Source organism: Hippoglossus hippoglossus, chromosome 22 (assembly GCF_009819705.1).
Source record: "Hippoglossus hippoglossus isolate fHipHip1 chromosome 22, fHipHip1.pri, whole genome shotgun sequence".
Lineage (NCBI taxonomy): Eukaryota > Metazoa > Chordata > Actinopteri > Pleuronectiformes > Pleuronectidae > Hippoglossus > Hippoglossus hippoglossus.
In genome coordinates this window covers 12,570,782-12,588,633 of record NC_047172.1, presented here as the reverse complement: position 1 = coordinate 12,588,633, position 17,852 = coordinate 12,570,782, and the positions used below count along the sequence as shown (strand labels likewise).

Genomic DNA, 17,852 nt, shown 5'->3' with positions numbered 1-17,852 from the left:
TTTACTTTGATGTACTTGTCCCAGGGCTTTCATCAGATCAACTTCATATGGAGATGCGTGTCATCACAACAAGATGGAGATGAAAACTACCTCAAAGATCGATTTTTCGTCACGGTGTGACCGTGGCGTGGCGTCAAAGTTTGATTACACGCCATCAAAACACGAGGTTCTATATCTTGGACATACATGGTCCAATCGAGTCCAAACTAGACATGTAAGACAAGAGTCCCGGCCTGATGACATCTATACAGAAATTATGACTTCAAATCACAGCACCCCCTGGTGGAAACAGGAAGTGACATGTTTTATACTTTGATGAACTGCTCCTGGCTGCTTTATACAGCTCAGTCAAGTCACTGGACCATGGTCAGAATTGTGACATTTCCTCAAACCGTGTAAACATTGAGGTGCGGCGAAGGTTCATCCTTCGCCAAAGGAGACGATGTCATAACTCCAGTGTGCATTGTCCTATCACTACCAAACTTCTGTCTCATGATCAGAGTCCAAGCCTGAACAGCTCTATGTGTCAATATTTCCTCAGTGTCATAAACAAATAAATAACAGCACAGTTCTGAAACAAACATCACTGCTAACTGGGTTTCCAGAGGACTCAAAAGCAAATTAAAAAGTTAATATACCAACAAAAACTTATTTAAAAAAATAATTTGTTAATAATCAAACTTAAACATCTGAACAGTAACACCAGAATATCAGATTTAACATCAGAAAAGCAAAGTGTTCAAAAAAGGTTGATTCGCCATGAAACAGTAAGTACTTTGTAAATACACCCTGCAGTATCCAACCGGCTCCGAACTACTGCCCTATGATCACAATCCTAACCTGAACAGCTCCATATATTATTAGTTCAGGGTCATAGCGCCACCTACTGGTCAGTGTGATAATTAAGTTGTTATAACATTGTCCAATTGACACAAAATTGCTCACGTTACATCAGAGCCCCTACTTGAACAGATAGTCTAGGTAATAATAGTGATGGCGCCACCTACTGGCAACAGGAAGTAAGTTGTTTTACAACTATCATTCGATTTACATAAAATGTTCAGTGTGATGTGCAATTGATAGCGTGGACCGTAATGAGCAATTAGCAGGCAAGGATTGACATCGCGTGACGGACGCAGGAAGTGAAGAGTTTGTCCTTGCTGCAGTGCTCAAAACGCATTGCAACGCGGAGACGTGCGCTTGGTCATTGATCGCTCTCTCCACTAACCGCAACAGGCTTGAAAATGCCTGTGCTCGGGCCCGTTAGTGCTACAACGTAGCCCTAGTTTAATTTATTTTTCCAACCAATTTTTTCCCCACAAATTGAAATGTCTTTAAATACACATTAACATGAATCCAACATATTGTAGCGAACGGATGAATGGCGGCAGAAGACGTTATCTCTGTCAGCAATGCACACACTGCAGCTCCTATACCTTGCACGTTTAAAATAAAAACATGAATATATGAACCTGTGTATTATTTGAATAGCTTAGTATTGAATGCACAATAACAGGGTAGCTATGTTTATACATGGCACTAGGCCCAGTTTAATATAAAAACACAATTTTATACTATATATAGTAAGGGGTCCCTGATCCATCTCTCCATCAGTTTGGGGGTCCTTGGCCTGAAAAACGTTGAAGACCCCTGGTTTAGAGGATATCTCTCTCAAAGATTCACAAATTGGATTTGTACTTGATTGAACAAGGATCATTTGTTGTTGGACATGTTTCGGTAGAGTTGGGCTTAGATTCCAAATTTATATCACAAATTATAGACGTCAAAGAATGAACACAACAGTTATGTGGATCTTAAAACTCACTGCAAGAAAATCTTGAATTTCTTTCCAGAAAGAAAAGTAAACTGCATTAAGATTTAAAATGTAAGGTTTATTGTTGTATCAAGTGAATTGAGTTTGACCTGAGTAAGATAGTATTAGGTAACAGAATGTAGCATGGTGGGAAAGCGGGGATAGGGAAAGGTTGCCACAACGCCACCTGGGGAGTTCCACCTCCAGGAAATACTAAAATATGGTGAGTGCAACAGCACAGGTTACGTTTGAATCACGGGGCAGGAGACGTGTTGTACTAACAAGAAAGAACTTTAATATAACAGAAATAAATACAAACAAACACAATGACAAACAGAATAACAATTTAACATAAGAAATAAAACACTTTTGACATGAGCAACCAGGGACAGGGCTGGGACTTACCACGATGACGACAACCAAAGAAAAAGGGGAAGGATTAATAAACTCGCCACCCGTGACACAGCAAACCAACAAAACGGGTTGTGAAGAAACACCCGCCACCAGGAATTGGGTCGCCGCCTCAGGCCCACAGCACCTGACCAACAATAAAAGGATAATTAAAACATGTCCGAATTGAAACAACAAAACAAAACAACAAAACACCAACCAATATAAACACGGTTTCATGCACTGTGGAGAGCCACAGTGCATGAAACAGTACTTTTTAAGAATGACACTTCCTTGGTCCTGAGCCAGGCAGTCTTTAACTGTGGAGCTCTTATCAGCCGCAACAGTTCATAAAGGTGTGTTTAGGACAGTGCAATTTCCAGTAAAATGCCAAAACAGCAGCGTGGTGGCCAATGACGGCCGACGAAGGAGCAGGGCCTCTAGGAAGGCGAAATAAACAAATTTTATAATTAATATGACAACATAACAGAATTTGGTGAATAATGGGGCCATACGCACCACCCTGCAAGCCAAGGCACAGTCACAGCAACCCGGAGGGTGGGAGTCCCCCCCAGCCGTAGATGAGTCCAGCCGTAGTATGACATAAACAGTCAGCTGGGGTAACATAAGCAAGAGACGGCAGACAACGTTACTTACAAAGCAGACCCGCCACTGCACCCCGAAGGTCCCCCGGCGGAGGCGCTGGCTGTTGCACAAACACGCCAAACTCCGCCGCGGATACAGAAGTAGCTCTTCCACGCTATCCAAGACCCACCGGAGAGGAGCGGAAACGGAAGGAGAGCGAGTCAAACACGACCGCCTCCTTAAATACGAGACGCCGGACGTCGCCGAACGACTGGCGCGCCATTGCAGCAGGTAGAGCGCCCCGCAGCGGCAGGGAGGGAGCGCGCATCTGGCTACGATTAGACTGTTTATAGTTCTATTTTCAGATGTAATAATATTTATCTTTTTTATTCATAGATGTTTTTTAAGTTTGTAGATGTCAAATGTATAGATGGTATATTTTATGTTTTCACTTTGTATAAAAACGTGTATATTTTTATAGATAGAGATTAAGATGTGTTGTGCACATAAAGTTCTATTTGGGTCGTGTTCAAAAACAGAGATCACGTGAGCACGTGTCACATGACCGCTGCGACCTCCTCCCCAGAGGCACAGCAGCTGAGCTCAGTGGCAGCAGAGGACACGATGAACGCGCTGTGAGTGTTGGTTTTAATCACGATTTATTTGTTCTTATCGTTTCCTCTGGACACACTCGGGAAACAAAGGAAGCCAGGAAGCGTTTTACTCTTTTAACGTAGCTTCCGTTATGTTGTTTCAGCGGTTTGTGAGGACCTAGATCAGAACTAGCTGCTGATGCTAACATGGCAGGTTACAGTGTTCACACAACCTTAAAGCTGCTGTCAACAACACAGACTATCTGTTGTTAGAGTGAGAAAACCTTTGTCTCTATGTGTGTGTATAGTGGTAACAATACGTTTAATTTGAACTGCTAACTCTCACTCAGACCTTTGGTTTCCCTATAACTCACTGAAATTAGGTTTTGTTTTTACTATTTCCGGCTTATGAACCGGTTTCTAACACAAACATGTTGTTTTTCCGTCCAGCATTTTGACCCTGTCCATCCCCTGGTTGTTCATCTCACTGGTCTGGTGTGGATATCTGGAATATGACCAAGATGTCCTGTGAGCAAACAACTTCCTTTTGTCTGTGTCATGTCGTGATTTGTATCCATAAACCTTCTTTGTTTATAGACACTCTAGATATGCACAAAGGTTCAATATAGGTCAATATGAAGGAGATAGTGATGTTTGGTCTGGAGGACTTTAGATTGCGAATATTATTCAGGGCAGGACAAAATAAAAATCAATAGCATTAACTGTATGACAGAATACATGAAATGGGATATGTTCTGTATTTAAATGGTGCTTTTCTTATCTTGATGACAACTCAAAGTGCTTTACAGTGCATTAGTGCCATTCAACCATTCATACAGTGCATGAAACGTGCAGAGCTTTCTCTGTCACACATCACATACACTGCTTATCTTGTCCAAGGGGAAGGGGATTGAACTGGCAACCTTCCGGTTAGTAGACAGACCCGCTCTACCTCATGAGCCACAGCCACCTAAATGTCAGACAAAATAAAAAAAATAGTAAATATCATTAACTGAAGGATTATAAACCTGTTGGATAAAATAAGAAAAACTTGTGTGTTGGCGAATAGCAAACGTGTGAACTAAAGCTATATGATCCAGTTAATGGTTGAGAATTCTGCATGAAGCCTCATTTTACTGTAGAATCTCCACAAAGTGGTGGTCTGCTCTAAGTTCAACAGGTTGCTCAGCTGCTGAATCTAATCAGGAGACAAAGAATTGTTGTGACACTGTTGAGAAACATGGACGCCGCTCCGAGTGAAAGATCATTGTTCAATGTTTTTCCTCTTTCTTCAGGATTCCCGAGGACTGGAGTCATGTCGGTCGGGTCGATCCTGCAGAGCAGCTGGAGCTGACCTTTGCCCTGAAGCAGCAGAACGTTCATCTGCTGGAGGAAAAACTCCGACTGGTGTCCGACCCTGACTCTGCTCAGTATGGTCAGTAATGCTATGTCTGTTTTTCATAATATGCAGCAAATCCCATGAATGTGATCTTCTTTTTGTACTTCACACAGAGTGACAGTTTCTGCTCTGGACTCCACAGGTAAACATCTCACCCTGGAGGAAGTCTCCTCCCTTGTGCGTCCTTCTGAACTGACCCACAAGGTGGTGCGTCACTGGCTGCAGAGTCATGGGATTACAAGCTGCCTGACCGTTAGCACTCAGGATTTTTTGCAGTGCACGATGACTGCAGAGTAAGCATATTTTTTTCTGCTTACCTAGCAATATGTTTCACTTGCTCTTGACACAGTTACAAGACAAAAAGGCACCTTTTCTGCTTCTGCACCCTGTGTGTGTGAATCATGCAGAAGCCGTGTTCGTCTCCTCTTCCTCTTTCTGTGGTTTAATGGTTGAAATCAAAAAAAGTTTGAGCTGCAGACTTCTGCAATTCTTACCCTAAACCAAAGGCATTTTCAGACATGAACTGAAGAGAATGTTTGCACAATGAGGTCTGGACATTTTCTGGAGCTTGCCTTTCACATATGAAGAACGCAGCAGGAGAATATTATAGACAGGACAATCTCCAGCGTTTTCCTGGAGATTTTCAGACAAGGGGTGGCGTCTGGGTAGAGGAGGCAGGACATGACGTATAAATTCCGCTGCCGAAATCACATGTTTTCGTTACAACACATTGACACCGGCGTCTGGCCTAATTCACCAAAAGCTCTTAAATCTCGTTGTCTTTCCAATCTGACATCTACTTTCTGTGTGGTGTATTCTCACATGGGCTCACTTGGACATTTTACTGATATTTCACCTGGAGGTGGGCAGGAAAAGTTCTGGAAAATGTACAGAACAAATGACACTTGCATTATCACATACAGCGCCTCCAGAAAACTTCAGGAGAATGTCTGGAGTTCAGTGCATGTCTGAAAGCAGCTTTGGAGTCATATCAGTTTTTTTATGTGCCGATGAGTTTCTTAAGCGCACAGATATGTTCATGTTGCAGGAGTGGATATGTGATATGGTGTATGTGTGGTTTGTATATTCAGAGTTGCAGAGACGTTGCTTCCAGGAAGCAGGTTCCATCGTTACGTCAGAGAAGGACAATCCCTTGTGAGGTCGTCGGCTCCGTACTCTGTTCACAATGATATTCACCAGCACCTTGACTTTGGTGAGGATCATTTCTTTAGCTGTAAAATGTTTGTCTGTCATCTACAATCTTTGTATATTTGGATCAGGATATGTGATTATTATTAAGGGAAAACATCACTGGGTGGACTGACTTCTTTTCCTTTCCACAGTTGGAGGGCTTCATCGCCTCCCTCCCAAAGGACAGGACCTCAGTAAACAGCGGCCTATGGGAGGGGTCCACCTGGGAGTGACTCCTGCCATCTTGAGAGCTCGCTATAACCTCACAGCAGCTGATGTGGGAACAAGCCAGAACAACAGCCAGGCTGTAGCTCAGGTAAGTCCTGCTCATCCTCCGCTCGAGTGTAAAATGTGCAAGAATTGGTTCAGACATATAAAGCTCACATCAACTTTGGTATTTATGTTTGTCTCTGTTAGTTCTTGGAGCAGTATTATCACCCTGCAGACCTGGCTGAGTTCATGAGCATGTTTGGAGGAAGCTTCCAGCATCTGTCTCAGGTGGATCGAGTTGTCGGCACCCAGGGAGGAGGCAAGGCCGGCATAGAGGCCAGTCTGGATGTGGAGTACATCATGAGCACGGGGGCGAACATCTCCACGTGGGTCTTCACCAACCCAGGTGTGTAGGAGAGGCTGCGTGTGCGTCTCGTCCCATATTCATAGCGAATAATTGTAATGGAAGTGAAATATCAACATTTCATCTTCCTCCCTCAGGCCGTCATGAGACTCAGGAGCCGTTCCTACAGTGGATGGTCCTGCTCAGCAACATGTCTGACCTGCCCTGGGTTCACACGATCAGCTATGGTGATGATGAAGACAGCCTGTCTACTGCCTACATGACGCGCATCAACACAGAGTTCATGAAGGCTGGTGTCAGGGGGATCTCTCTGCTCTTTGCTTCAGGTCAGTGATTCGTAGGGGGGGGCAAGAACAAAGCCTTCATTTGTCTACAGGTTCACCACTTTTAGTTTTTAACGAGTAAAACTCTAATTATGTGTCATATTGTCACTCATCTTACAGTGGCTGTTGTTTCTGGTTACCTTCAACAAGGAGATATGTTTGTACCCCTGTGCATTTGTTTGTTGATTTGTTTGTAAGCAAATTTACACAAAAACAACTTGAGGGATTACCATGAAACCTGGTGGAAGGATGTGGTTTAGGTCGGGGAAGAACCCATTCAAATGTTGGGGCAGATCCAGGAAACTTTTTTTATCACTTTCTTTAACAATGACAGATTTTCATAGATTTTAATGAAAAAATTCAGGCATATTTTGGAGACTGATATTTATGATAAAAATAAATCCAATAAAAATCCAGATCTAGTGAATTTAAATGTAGCTTCATTACTAGACTGTAGACTGTCTAGTTTTGTTTTCATCCGTATAGTGAGATCAGTTACGAACTTTTCACTGGTAGTAGACCACACTGGTACTAGACCACAATATGAGGATGTTAAGCTGCAAAGGCAGCTGATGTTACAAAAGGGACGTGTCTCCTTTCTGTGGCTTTGCCATTATATTGCTATCTTATCATCTCACTCCCATGATGGCGTTGTGTTACCTATTTCCATAACACACAATGGTAATCAAACTCAACTAGGGCTACGTTGTAGCACTGAACGGGCCCGAGCACACGCAACTCGGGACCTGTTGCGGTTGGTGGAGAGAGCGACCGGGCACACGGCTCCGCGTTGCATGTGCTTTGCACACTGCAAAACACATGCAATGGACAGACCAAAAAAATATAAAATACAGACAGACGAAAAAAAAATTTTAAAGTCTGTCCGTCTGTCCTCCCACCGGAGGTGGGAGGGCCCTAATTAGATGAATGTTGCATCACTCATTTCTGTGCTATTGTGTCATGTTCAGGTGACAGTGGTGCTGGCTGTAAACATTTGGGTAAAGAACAAAACTCCTTCAGGCCCAGTTTCCCAGCTTCAAGGTAAATCATCTACTAGAACTGGACCTGCTCTACTTTCTTTTTATTATTCATATCAGAATCTACAAATACATATAATATGAAGTTTGAGAAAATAAAAAACTGGACAAAAATTTTGCCTCGAAAATGTTTCTAAAATGCACCAAACATCTAATGCTTCCTATTCTGTTTGTTGTTCTCAGCCCGTATGTTACTACAGTGGGAGGAACCTCATTCAAGAACCCATTCAAGCTCACATATGAGGTCACCGATTACATCAGTGGAGGAGGCTTCAGCAACGTCTTCAAGATGCCCGACTACCAGGTAATGGATCATTAGCTCTCTTAATGCTATGCTCTTACAGGCCGTGTTGTTTATGTTGTGTATTTGTGTTCCCACAGGTCAGTGCAGTGGAGGGGTACCTGAAGACTGTAGCAGCAACCCTTCCCCCTCGGTCATACTACAACACCAGCGGCAGGGCCTATCCAGACATGGCCGCCCTGTCTGATAATTACTGGGTGGTCAGCAACAGAGTGCCTGTCCCCTGGGTGTCTGGCACCTCGGTAAGAACACACCACACTGTTCCAGAACAGAGAATTGACAATGTGAGAGATTCAATGTGTACAGCCGTAACTATGCTGTGTCCATAACTTGATCGCGTCTCTTCATGTGTTGATCGCTCCTCCAGGCGTCGACTCCGGTGGTCGGAGGTGTGCTGTCTCTCATCAATGATCAGCGCCTGCTGAAGGGCCTGCCTGCCCTGGGCTTCCTCAACCCTCGCCTCTACAAGCTCAAGGGACAGGCCCTTTTCGATGTAAGTTATTACTGTAGTAAAGTGTATATATAAAGTCACATTTTACATGAAAAACAGGAAGACAGTAATGTTTTGCAATAACATGGCTACAGAAAATGTCACTACAGTGGGACTTAAGGCTCATTTTCTGCTGCCTCTGTGTACAAAGAGATGCGTCCGTTTCAAATGACGTAACTGCCGACATACTTCCGTGCGTTCTTTATGTTGGCAGAGTCGAGACATTCTGACAACAACAAGCATGTTGACCATAGAGGAGGTTGTGATAATGTTCCTCGGAAAGAGGAAAGAGGAAAAAGCGACTGTCTCCCTGAGCTCCTTAAATGTTAAGCCATTGTTGAAATTCCTTCCTCGTGTCGTACAGTCGTCTCACTTGAATTACTGGCTACACTGCCCCACACAATCTCTGGTGGTAATGCTCCTTTTCGTCTGTTTCATCCAAATCCGTAAGCTTTCAGAAGACTTGCACAAATACGGACATTTGACGCATTTTGTTTAAAAGATGAGAACCTTTTTTGTGGCACATTTTGTGCTCATGGTTTGGTCTCTACGTGTTGTGCTGTCTTATCTCCAGGTGACTGAAGGCTGTCACCTGGGCTGCCTGGATGAGCAGGTTCAGGGGCAAGGTTTCTGTGCTGCTCCATCGTGGGACCCCGTTACAGGCTGGGGGACGCCAAACTACCCTGCACTGCTGGCTGCCCTGCTGGCTGAGTGAACACGTGCAGTTCATGAGAGCAGGTACTGGACTCACATCCTGACTCTTGACCAGGTGCCTGATGCCAAAGACTGCAGGGTGTAACTGAGGGAAACTACGCCTATCACTTTGGACCCTTGCCTCTTTTGCCATTTTTCTCACTTAAGGTTGTTTTTAAAAATAATCATTATCACTTTAAGGATTTAATTTTTTTTAATTTAAGGATACACAACTCCTGCAACAGTGTATTCATTTTCCTCAAAAGGCTTAAAGCTGTTACCTTGGACATTTTTAGGTCAGGGATGTGAGTGTTAGTTTAGTTTTTGTATAGCTTCACTGCAGTTTCTGCTGTTGAGTGCATTTTAACTGACCCAGATTTCTCAGTGAAACAAACCTGCAGGCAGATGCTTGTTCACAACAATCTTAGGCTTTAAATTCATGCTACTAGATTCTCAGCAATGGGAGGTTTTCTGCTGGATGCCATTTTTAAAAAAAAAACGATGATCAAATTAAATCAGGTTCCTTTTAGATACTTAAGCTTTTTTTTTTTTTGGATTAAGACAGTGTTGTGTGTTTGATGTCAATCAAATCTATAAATAACTGATGCAATGATTTCACCAGATCAAGGATTTTTCATATAAATAGACAGATTTGTTTTTTAGTTACGGCTAAAACGTGTAAAATCTGTTTTGCCATGTTACTCTGCAGGGATAAGCCAGTTTCAAACGTCATTTCACTAAATGGATAGGTCTGCATGCAATTCTAAAAAAGTCACTGTTGTATTTGCACTGTAAACGGATCATACTTCATGTTAGGACTTACAGGACCTTTTTTAAAACTCGATTTTACTTTGACTTGTTTATGGCTACAAACTGCACTGTAACATGTGGGTTCTAATGATTCAGAAGTTCTGCCCACCAGCATCGTTGCACTCATTTAAACAAATCTTTTAATCCTGAAATGAGATGTTTTTAAATGTGGGAGACGGACTGTGCTCTTATTTGAGAATGAATGAATTTATTAAAGATGGATTTTTACTTGTACATGTCAGTTGATCCTGAGTCAAGTGTGTAAAAGCTGATCTGGAGTTTTTCTACCAGATGCCTGAAGGATGTTTGATCAGAAATTAAATGATTCAATTTAAAAGGAAACATTTCAATGCAACTTGTGAGGTTCCCTCCAGTTTCTAGAAAGAATTAAGGTGACAGTGTGTTTAAATTCATCCAGACGTCACTTTCAAGCTGCTAAACCTGTTTTAAAATGTGTTAAATATCAACTGTATATTTGCAGAACACTGAAGAAATAAAGATTTGAGAATACGTCTCCGCTTCCTTGTTTTGTTTTCCATTTACAAAAAGAGGAAATGTGAAGTGAGATAATTGGTACAACATCAAATACAGGCCACACATTCTGTCAATATTTAACTGTAAATCAGATCAGACTATTGACTCAGGTTTGTTTAAAATGTTGAATTCTTATTGTATAAATAGTTTAAAGCCTTTTTGAAAAGGGAATCATTCCTTATTCCAATATCACTACCACAGGTCCTTAAAAAACACTGCAGGATTTGTCTCTAAACTCTGCTGCTACTAAAATAGTTGAATATATTATGAATTATAGTTTAGGTTTGAGATCTTATTGTGACCCTTATACAGTCTATGGTTGTGACAGGACAAATAAAGCTTTTTGTATTGGTAGTGCAAGGGGGAAAAACATTTTTAATCAGTGATGACTATTGAAAATTACATGGCTATTATCTACATGATTCTGATATTGCGTACAAAACGAAAATATGCAAAGACCACCCAGTCCACCCTTGAAACACACACGCACACACACACACACACACACACACACGAAGGGAAAAGGGGCAGGTAAAACAAACCGGGACACTCTTACTACACACATTACCACAGAGCTTATGTCAAACAGTGTACAATATGCACACTCAGGGAGGAGTACAAAATTGAAAAGGTGTCATTGCTAAGGATCGATGCAAATTTGACTTGTATTGCAAAAACCTTTTTATCTGGTTGTGTTAAGGTATAAATAAGTTTTTAGGTGCAGATCCATGAATTAACATCTTCACAAGAAGAAAACCGTAGATTGATCCATCCAGGTAGCGCCGTGGTCGAGCAGGAGGCCTGAGGGAGTCGGGATTCTCACAAGTATCTTGTTCAAACCCTCCATGTGTATATCAAAAAGTTTGAGAAAAGGTCATTTCTCAGTTCAAACCTTTACCTGGGGACGATACAAAAGGGGACTTCTTATGTCATAAAGCAGGCCACGGGACATTAGTCAGTCTGTCAAGGAGCAGAGTTGCAGGTCAGATCCTCTGGTGTGTGCTCGCCGTGAGCCTGGTTCACTGGTTGTTTTTGGCTTTGGCGTGTGTGAGGATGTGAGACTTCAGGTTGGTTGACTGGGCAAATTTTTTGTTGCAGCCGTCAAACGGGCACACATACGGCCGATCTCCAGTGTGAATACGCACATGTGTGCGCAAGTTAAAGTCCAGAGAGAAGCGTTTGCCACAGCCCTCAAATGTGCACTGGAGAAGAGAGGGAAAGAGAGTTAACGCTTCTGGTATCACTTTTCCATTGTATGCTGTATTTGAGATGGTTATAACAAGATTTTTACAAACAGCATAAGCAGCTTAAGGTTAGGCAGCTTAACCTGCATTCACAAATTGAAGGAACTCACCTGGAAAGGTTTCTCTCCTGTGTGTACAAGTTGATGCCTCTTCAGTTTTGAACTCTCCACAAAGGCTTTGCCACATTCGGCACAGACGTGCACACGAGGCCCGTGGGTATGCAAGTGCTTCCTCATCGCTGAGTTGTCCCTGAACATCTTGGTACATCCCTGAGAGGGGGATAAAACGGATAGAACTAATCCCTCGGGACATGTTCACTTGATATGTGTTGATGTCAGTGTAGAAAGCTATACATGCCGATATGCTCCTTACACTAACGAACGAATACATGCATGTACTCAACATAATAACCAATAATAATCACATACAAGAGTGAGCTGCTGTTTTGTATTTAAAATTAAATTGATCAACACCATATATAACTAGAAAATTCCTCCTGCCGAGAAATTTCGAATGGGTGCCTTGCTTGCTGCCGGCTCCAGACAGACTCTGTTTTTTTTGGGGGGGGTGAGAGAGAGAAAGTGTGTGCAATTTGGGACCGATTGCTCAAACTTCATTTTCACACTGACCACTAGGTGGCACTATCACTATCACTGTGTATGCAGTGATAGTGATAGCCTTGACTTGATCAGGTGTTGACTCTGATCATGTGACAGAATTTTGGGACAGATTGCTCAAACTTCATTTTCACACTGACCAGTAGGTGGCGCTATCACTGCATACACAATAATATATCAGTTCAAAAGTAATTTTTGGCTTCAGTGGGTTTTGAACTCACGACCAGTGGATCACTGAGTCAGCGTCTCAACCACTGATCCAATCACATTGTTGTTCAAAATCATCAGACAAAGAAAAATCAATGTTAAGGTTCTGCCCTCACCCGGACTTGAACTCACGACCTCTGAGTCGCTGTCCCTCTGCTCTACCCACCTCACTACATATACTGTTGATCAACACCTTTCAAGTAGTTAATATAAAGATCTCTATCTCCCTTTCCCCCATTGGCCCATCCTCTGCGTGTGTATCTTCACTAACGACCGCACCTGTGACAGAGAGCGAGTGAGAAATCTGAATGTCGTGAACAAAATGCTCTAATTCAAAATCTATAACTCCTATCTGTGAAATGAAAACACCGTGAGAATCACAGGACTTTGACGAACAAGCAGATATCTATATCATAGGTTAAAGTAAAAAAATGAGGCTGTGCGAGCAATTTAGAAACGTAGCTCTAATTCCAAAAATGAACTCCGAAAATTAACATGGGACTCAATGGAGCAGATATATATCTCCACTCTAGCGCTCTCCGCAAACAAATGCTTGTTACTCAAAAACTATAAGTCCTATCTGCAAAATGAAAACATTTTGAGAATCACAAGACTTTAAACAAACAGATATATTTCTTACTGGTGAGAGCTAAGAAATGGGGCCGTGGGAGCGATTTAGGATTTTAGTTTTAATCTTTCCAGAAATTTACGTCAAAATTAACATGAGACTCAATGGGAATCTGTTTTGGAAATAATTCCTCGATTTCTCGTGGCGGATATAAGCACAGGTCTGAGAGATTTGAGAGTGACAAATCTCTCAAATCTGCATTTCACCCCTAGGCACTCATAATAACAATATGCAATGCATTGACCTAGGGGTGCCGACCACTTGGCACCCATAATAAACAACACTGCACTCACTTTGTGTGGACAAGCTATCGTCCTGGGTGCATCGTCTTCTTTTACTTTTCTTGGCTTCATTCTGCAAAAGAAGTAAACATGACAATGTTATGGATGATGATTGACACAATTGTCAAAATTCCTGAAAAACATACATGTTAACATTTAGTTAAGTCACTTGGAAAAAACATCTACCGTTTGAAATGTTGCAACATTTGTTGGTTTAATCGAATGAATTACTTATCTTACTTTTGTACCCGTTTCACAACAAAATTCCTTTCACTGGCCTTTAGTGCTTAGTCTTAATTTCTGTTATGAAAAACTTATTTGAATAATTATTATTATTCATACAGCCCAGTGAATATGCCTTGAGGGAACATAAACGTACCGTGCAAACTCTGCCAGCTGTTTGGGGTCCGACAGGTCGATGCCTGGGATGCCTCCTGGAGGAAGCTTCTTCCCTGTCATGTACTCTGAATAATCTGGAGGCGAGTTCTCTCCTGCGATTTGTTCTTCATGGTCTATGTCCTTCTTGTCGTCTGAATGAGAGGGACAGATCCAGAAGAAACTTATTAAATACATTTAGAGTTAAATGTCTTATCACGTCACCAATTTGTTAAGATCACCCTTTACTGGTACCATTTTACTACTGGTATAAAAAAAAAACTGAACATTTAAGTTTTGACAGGACAGGTCACTTTTTGATTTATTAAAATTATTCTATCTGAAAGATTCTCAAAAGTAATAAGGCAAAACCAATCAAACACTAAACAGTGTTCATACAAAACGAGTAAACCTCAAGCATAAATAGTTAATAAAAAATATGTATTAAAACACACATTGTAAACATAGCCACCAAATGTGTTGTTTCTTAAAAACTTTGTTTACTTCACACCTAATAAGACAAAATATGGAGATGTAAACGTAATCATATCTGGTTCAGTATATAATTCGTACGTATAAATCTCAATAGCTAAGGACCAGGAGATTGTAATCATTTTCTTTGTCACATACTTTGTTTTGACATGTCTGCTTTTAATTGACACCACCCATCTGTACAGTGAGACGTCTGATATCACTGGGACTTGATCTGCTCAGGTATCCAAACACGGAGAAGCAGCTTTTAGTCATTATGCAACACAGCGCTTGAACAAACTGCCTGATGTTCTTAGCAATGCTTCATCCATTGCAGTCATAAAACCAGATTAAAACTTTTTTATCATCGTATTTCATTCTATTTTTATGTTAGAAATTTACACATTTTTCTCCCTTCACTTAGTATTTATTTTATACACAACTTAATCTTTGGTAAAAAAATCTCTTTAACCCTTTTATTTTACGCATTTACATTTCTTGAATTGCTTGAAATTGTTTTAAACTCTACCTCTGTGTATGAAATGTGTTATATTAAATAAAACTGTAAATAAATAAAAAAATATGAGTTTATATTTTTTTTAAATGAATATTAATTTGACACATTTTAAATGGCGCTGTGTTTTATATAGCCACAGATATAATAATTAAAACAAAGAATAAATACTTTGTGTATATACACCTCATCAGAATTATATAATATTTCCCAAGGCTGAAGAACAGCACTAAGTTTAAACACATCCTCCGCTTAACTTGAGTTAATCATACTTTTATAAATAAAACAAGCTGTGGTGCGTTCACTGCCTCGGTGGTGAGAAGTATGAGCGGTTCCTGAAGGCAGCACCTCGGGCCGCTCAGTTGAAGTGAACTGCGCCACAGCGGCCTCCTCCTCGCGGATCCAGCTGCACCCGCTCCCACACTCGCCGCCATCTTCGTCGGCCAAATAAACGCCATTTTTTCGGGCCGCCATACTTTCTCGACCGGGGAAATATGGCGGCGCCCATCGACACATAAAACATGGCTTCCCATAAAAACAAAAACATTGCAAATGAGGTTTTAAGTGGTTCGGAGCGGGGGAATCGTCCGCACTTTGGCGGAGCACAAGGCCCCGGCCGGGCCTCGTCGCCCGGCGAACACGCTGCGAACAAAGCGAAGCAGGAATTCACTCCGGACTCTGAACTTACCCGATGACCACATAGTGACGGAAAACTCCCCCTCCAGAGTCTTGATCTGGACCTGCTTCTGCTCCCACTTTCGGCCCATCTCTCCCCCGCTCAGGTAGCTCTTTTTGCCCGCTTTCTTCCCGCTGCCAGCCCTCTTCATTCGGCCCGAGCTCTTCCCGGCCACAGTGACCAGCGTCTGCTCGATGTAGTCCTCCTCCGCGGCGGGCACCGGGATGAGGATCTGGTCCTCGTAGCCGTCCTCCGTGTGCATCTCGGAGTCGTCCTCTCCCACCACCTCCTCCCTGGTTTGCACTAAAATCACCTCCTGGTGCTGGTGCATCGAGTCCGGATCGTCCAGCGGCTGTAACGCGATCATCGGCTGGTGTTCGCAGTCATCTCCAACTATTGTTGTCTCGATTGTCTCTACTTCGATTTCGTGTAGTTCCACTATTTCCGCAGGCATCTCCGACCCGTCGGTCTCTATGTACAGGGTGTCCCCCGACGCCATGTTTATTTTGGTGTTTCCTCCTGTTTAAGTGCTGTTTTGTTTCCAGTGTGTCTTCTCCTCTCAGCCTTCCTCCTCCCTCTCCGTCAACAACTCCGCTCCTCTCAACTCTCGTCGCCACACTGCTCCACATATCAAGTCTCGCGTGGTTTGGACCAGAGAGCTCCTGTTAAGCTGAGCAGGAAGTCAAAGGGAGAAATACATGTTATTTATTTATTTATGAGGTAAAAATCAAGATTTTCACATGGTCACATTAATCATAATAATATATTATTGCTTCAAAATAACATGTCTGAAAACTTAAAGTGATGTAAATAAAGATAAACCATTGCAGCTGAGTCTTTCCCAACGTGTCAGCTTCTTTATTTTTAAAACCATGAATATAGAATTGTAACTGAAGGTGTTTTTTTTATTTTACAAAATATTTTTTAAGTCAGTTCATTAATTGTTTTGTTTATAAAAAAGCAATAAAGTGCGATAATAATTCAAATGCAACAATGTTTATATTGCTGTTTTACAGTGAACAGAAATGTCAAAAACTGATTATATTTAATTTATATTATCATGTGGAGAAATACAGTAAAAAAACAAACACGAACAAGCAACTTCTTGGCCTCTTTTTTTTTAGAATAAAATCGATTGATCAATTCTAGGGCTGGGCGGTATGGACAGAAATCATGCTGCAGTTTCCTGACTCGGCGTATTCCTGCCCACCAAGTTCATGTTCTGTGGGGTTGACGGAAAATATTGTTAATTTTTGGTATTTGTCAAATGTGCAAACGTGTAGTTTGCACAAATTGAGACAGCAAATTGGAGTACATGGTACACATACAACATTTTTGAAAGGAAGATATTTGAACATGCACCATTATAAATCTCAGTAACTGTTAGGACTGGACAGCATAACCAAAACTTCTATTAAGATGAAATTGTTTGTATCAGCAGAATTAGATAATTATCATGATTATTCACATTATTATTTCTGTTAAATTTAAAGACTGATCTTTGACCCTGATTGAAAGATGTGGTTTTAAATGACAAAAACTTATTATAAATGAGATCAATTATGTGTTATACCTCCTCACTGTGCTTTCACAAAGCATAAGCAATATATTGATAGATATTTAATCTTTTTGTGTACAGCTATTGATGAAAGTCATATTGCTATAATGACTTGTGTTGTTCCATTGGCCAACTCTAATCAATACTAATTAGAGGGTTTAGAAATGAAGTTCTTATCCTGAAGAGACACTACACATTTGTGAAAGTAAGCCGTCATAGCAGGTCCTTCACAGTATTTGTGGTTGTAAAGGGGACAGTTAATAACTGGTGTCACTTACTAACTCCACTGATATTTAACATATCTTACATAGTTTAAATACATAGCAAACAGTATCTGTGCTGGATACTGATAAAAAAAAAAACACAACAACAGAACTTATTGATCTTGTCAATAGTATTTTCTTTTCTTCAATAGTACTTTTTCAATTTCCTCCGAGCATAAATGTATAGTGATAGGTCCTGTTGAAATAACGTACAGATGCAGAGAGTACACACACCTGAGGGCTGCACGCACACACAGGCGCACGCACACACACGCATTGTCAGCA

General features: G+C 41.5%; 2 protein-coding genes across 3 annotated transcripts; one reads left to right on the top strand and one right to left on the bottom strand.

The window, feature by feature from the left end:
- The first annotated feature begins 3,057 nt into the window (after nucleotides 1-3,057).
- tpp1 (tripeptidyl peptidase I) lies at nucleotides 3,058-10,711 on the top strand. 2 transcript variants are annotated; one of them, XM_034576826.1, is made up of 13 exons: nucleotides 3,058-3,423; nucleotides 3,832-3,909; nucleotides 4,677-4,816; nucleotides 4,923-5,073; nucleotides 5,872-5,993; nucleotides 6,124-6,287; nucleotides 6,389-6,587; nucleotides 6,683-6,871; nucleotides 7,837-7,909; nucleotides 8,089-8,209; nucleotides 8,287-8,448; nucleotides 8,574-8,699; nucleotides 9,271-10,711. In XM_034576826.1, the coding sequence occupies exons 1-13, from the start codon at nucleotides 3,350-3,352 to the stop codon at nucleotides 9,409-9,411; spliced, it is 1,740 nt and encodes a 579-aa protein (XP_034432717.1). In that variant the 5' UTR covers nucleotides 3,058-3,349; the 3' UTR covers nucleotides 9,412-10,711. The 2 variants fall into 2 exon arrangements, with proteins under 2 accessions (XP_034432717.1, XP_034432719.1); XM_034576828.1 differs by having other exon boundaries at nucleotides 3,364-3,423; nucleotides 3,835-3,909.
- yy1a (YY1 transcription factor a) lies at nucleotides 9,569-16,475 on the bottom strand. The gene is made up of 5 exons (XM_034576829.1): nucleotides 15,759-16,475; nucleotides 14,090-14,240; nucleotides 13,723-13,783; nucleotides 12,088-12,246; nucleotides 9,569-11,935 (listed from the first exon to the last, which is right to left on the bottom strand). Exons 1-5 carry the CDS (start codon nucleotides 16,243-16,245, stop codon nucleotides 11,753-11,755), a joined length of 1,041 nt encoding a protein of 346 aa, XP_034432720.1. The 5' UTR covers nucleotides 16,246-16,475; the 3' UTR covers nucleotides 9,569-11,752.
- Nucleotides 16,476-17,852: the final 1,377 nt, after the last annotated feature.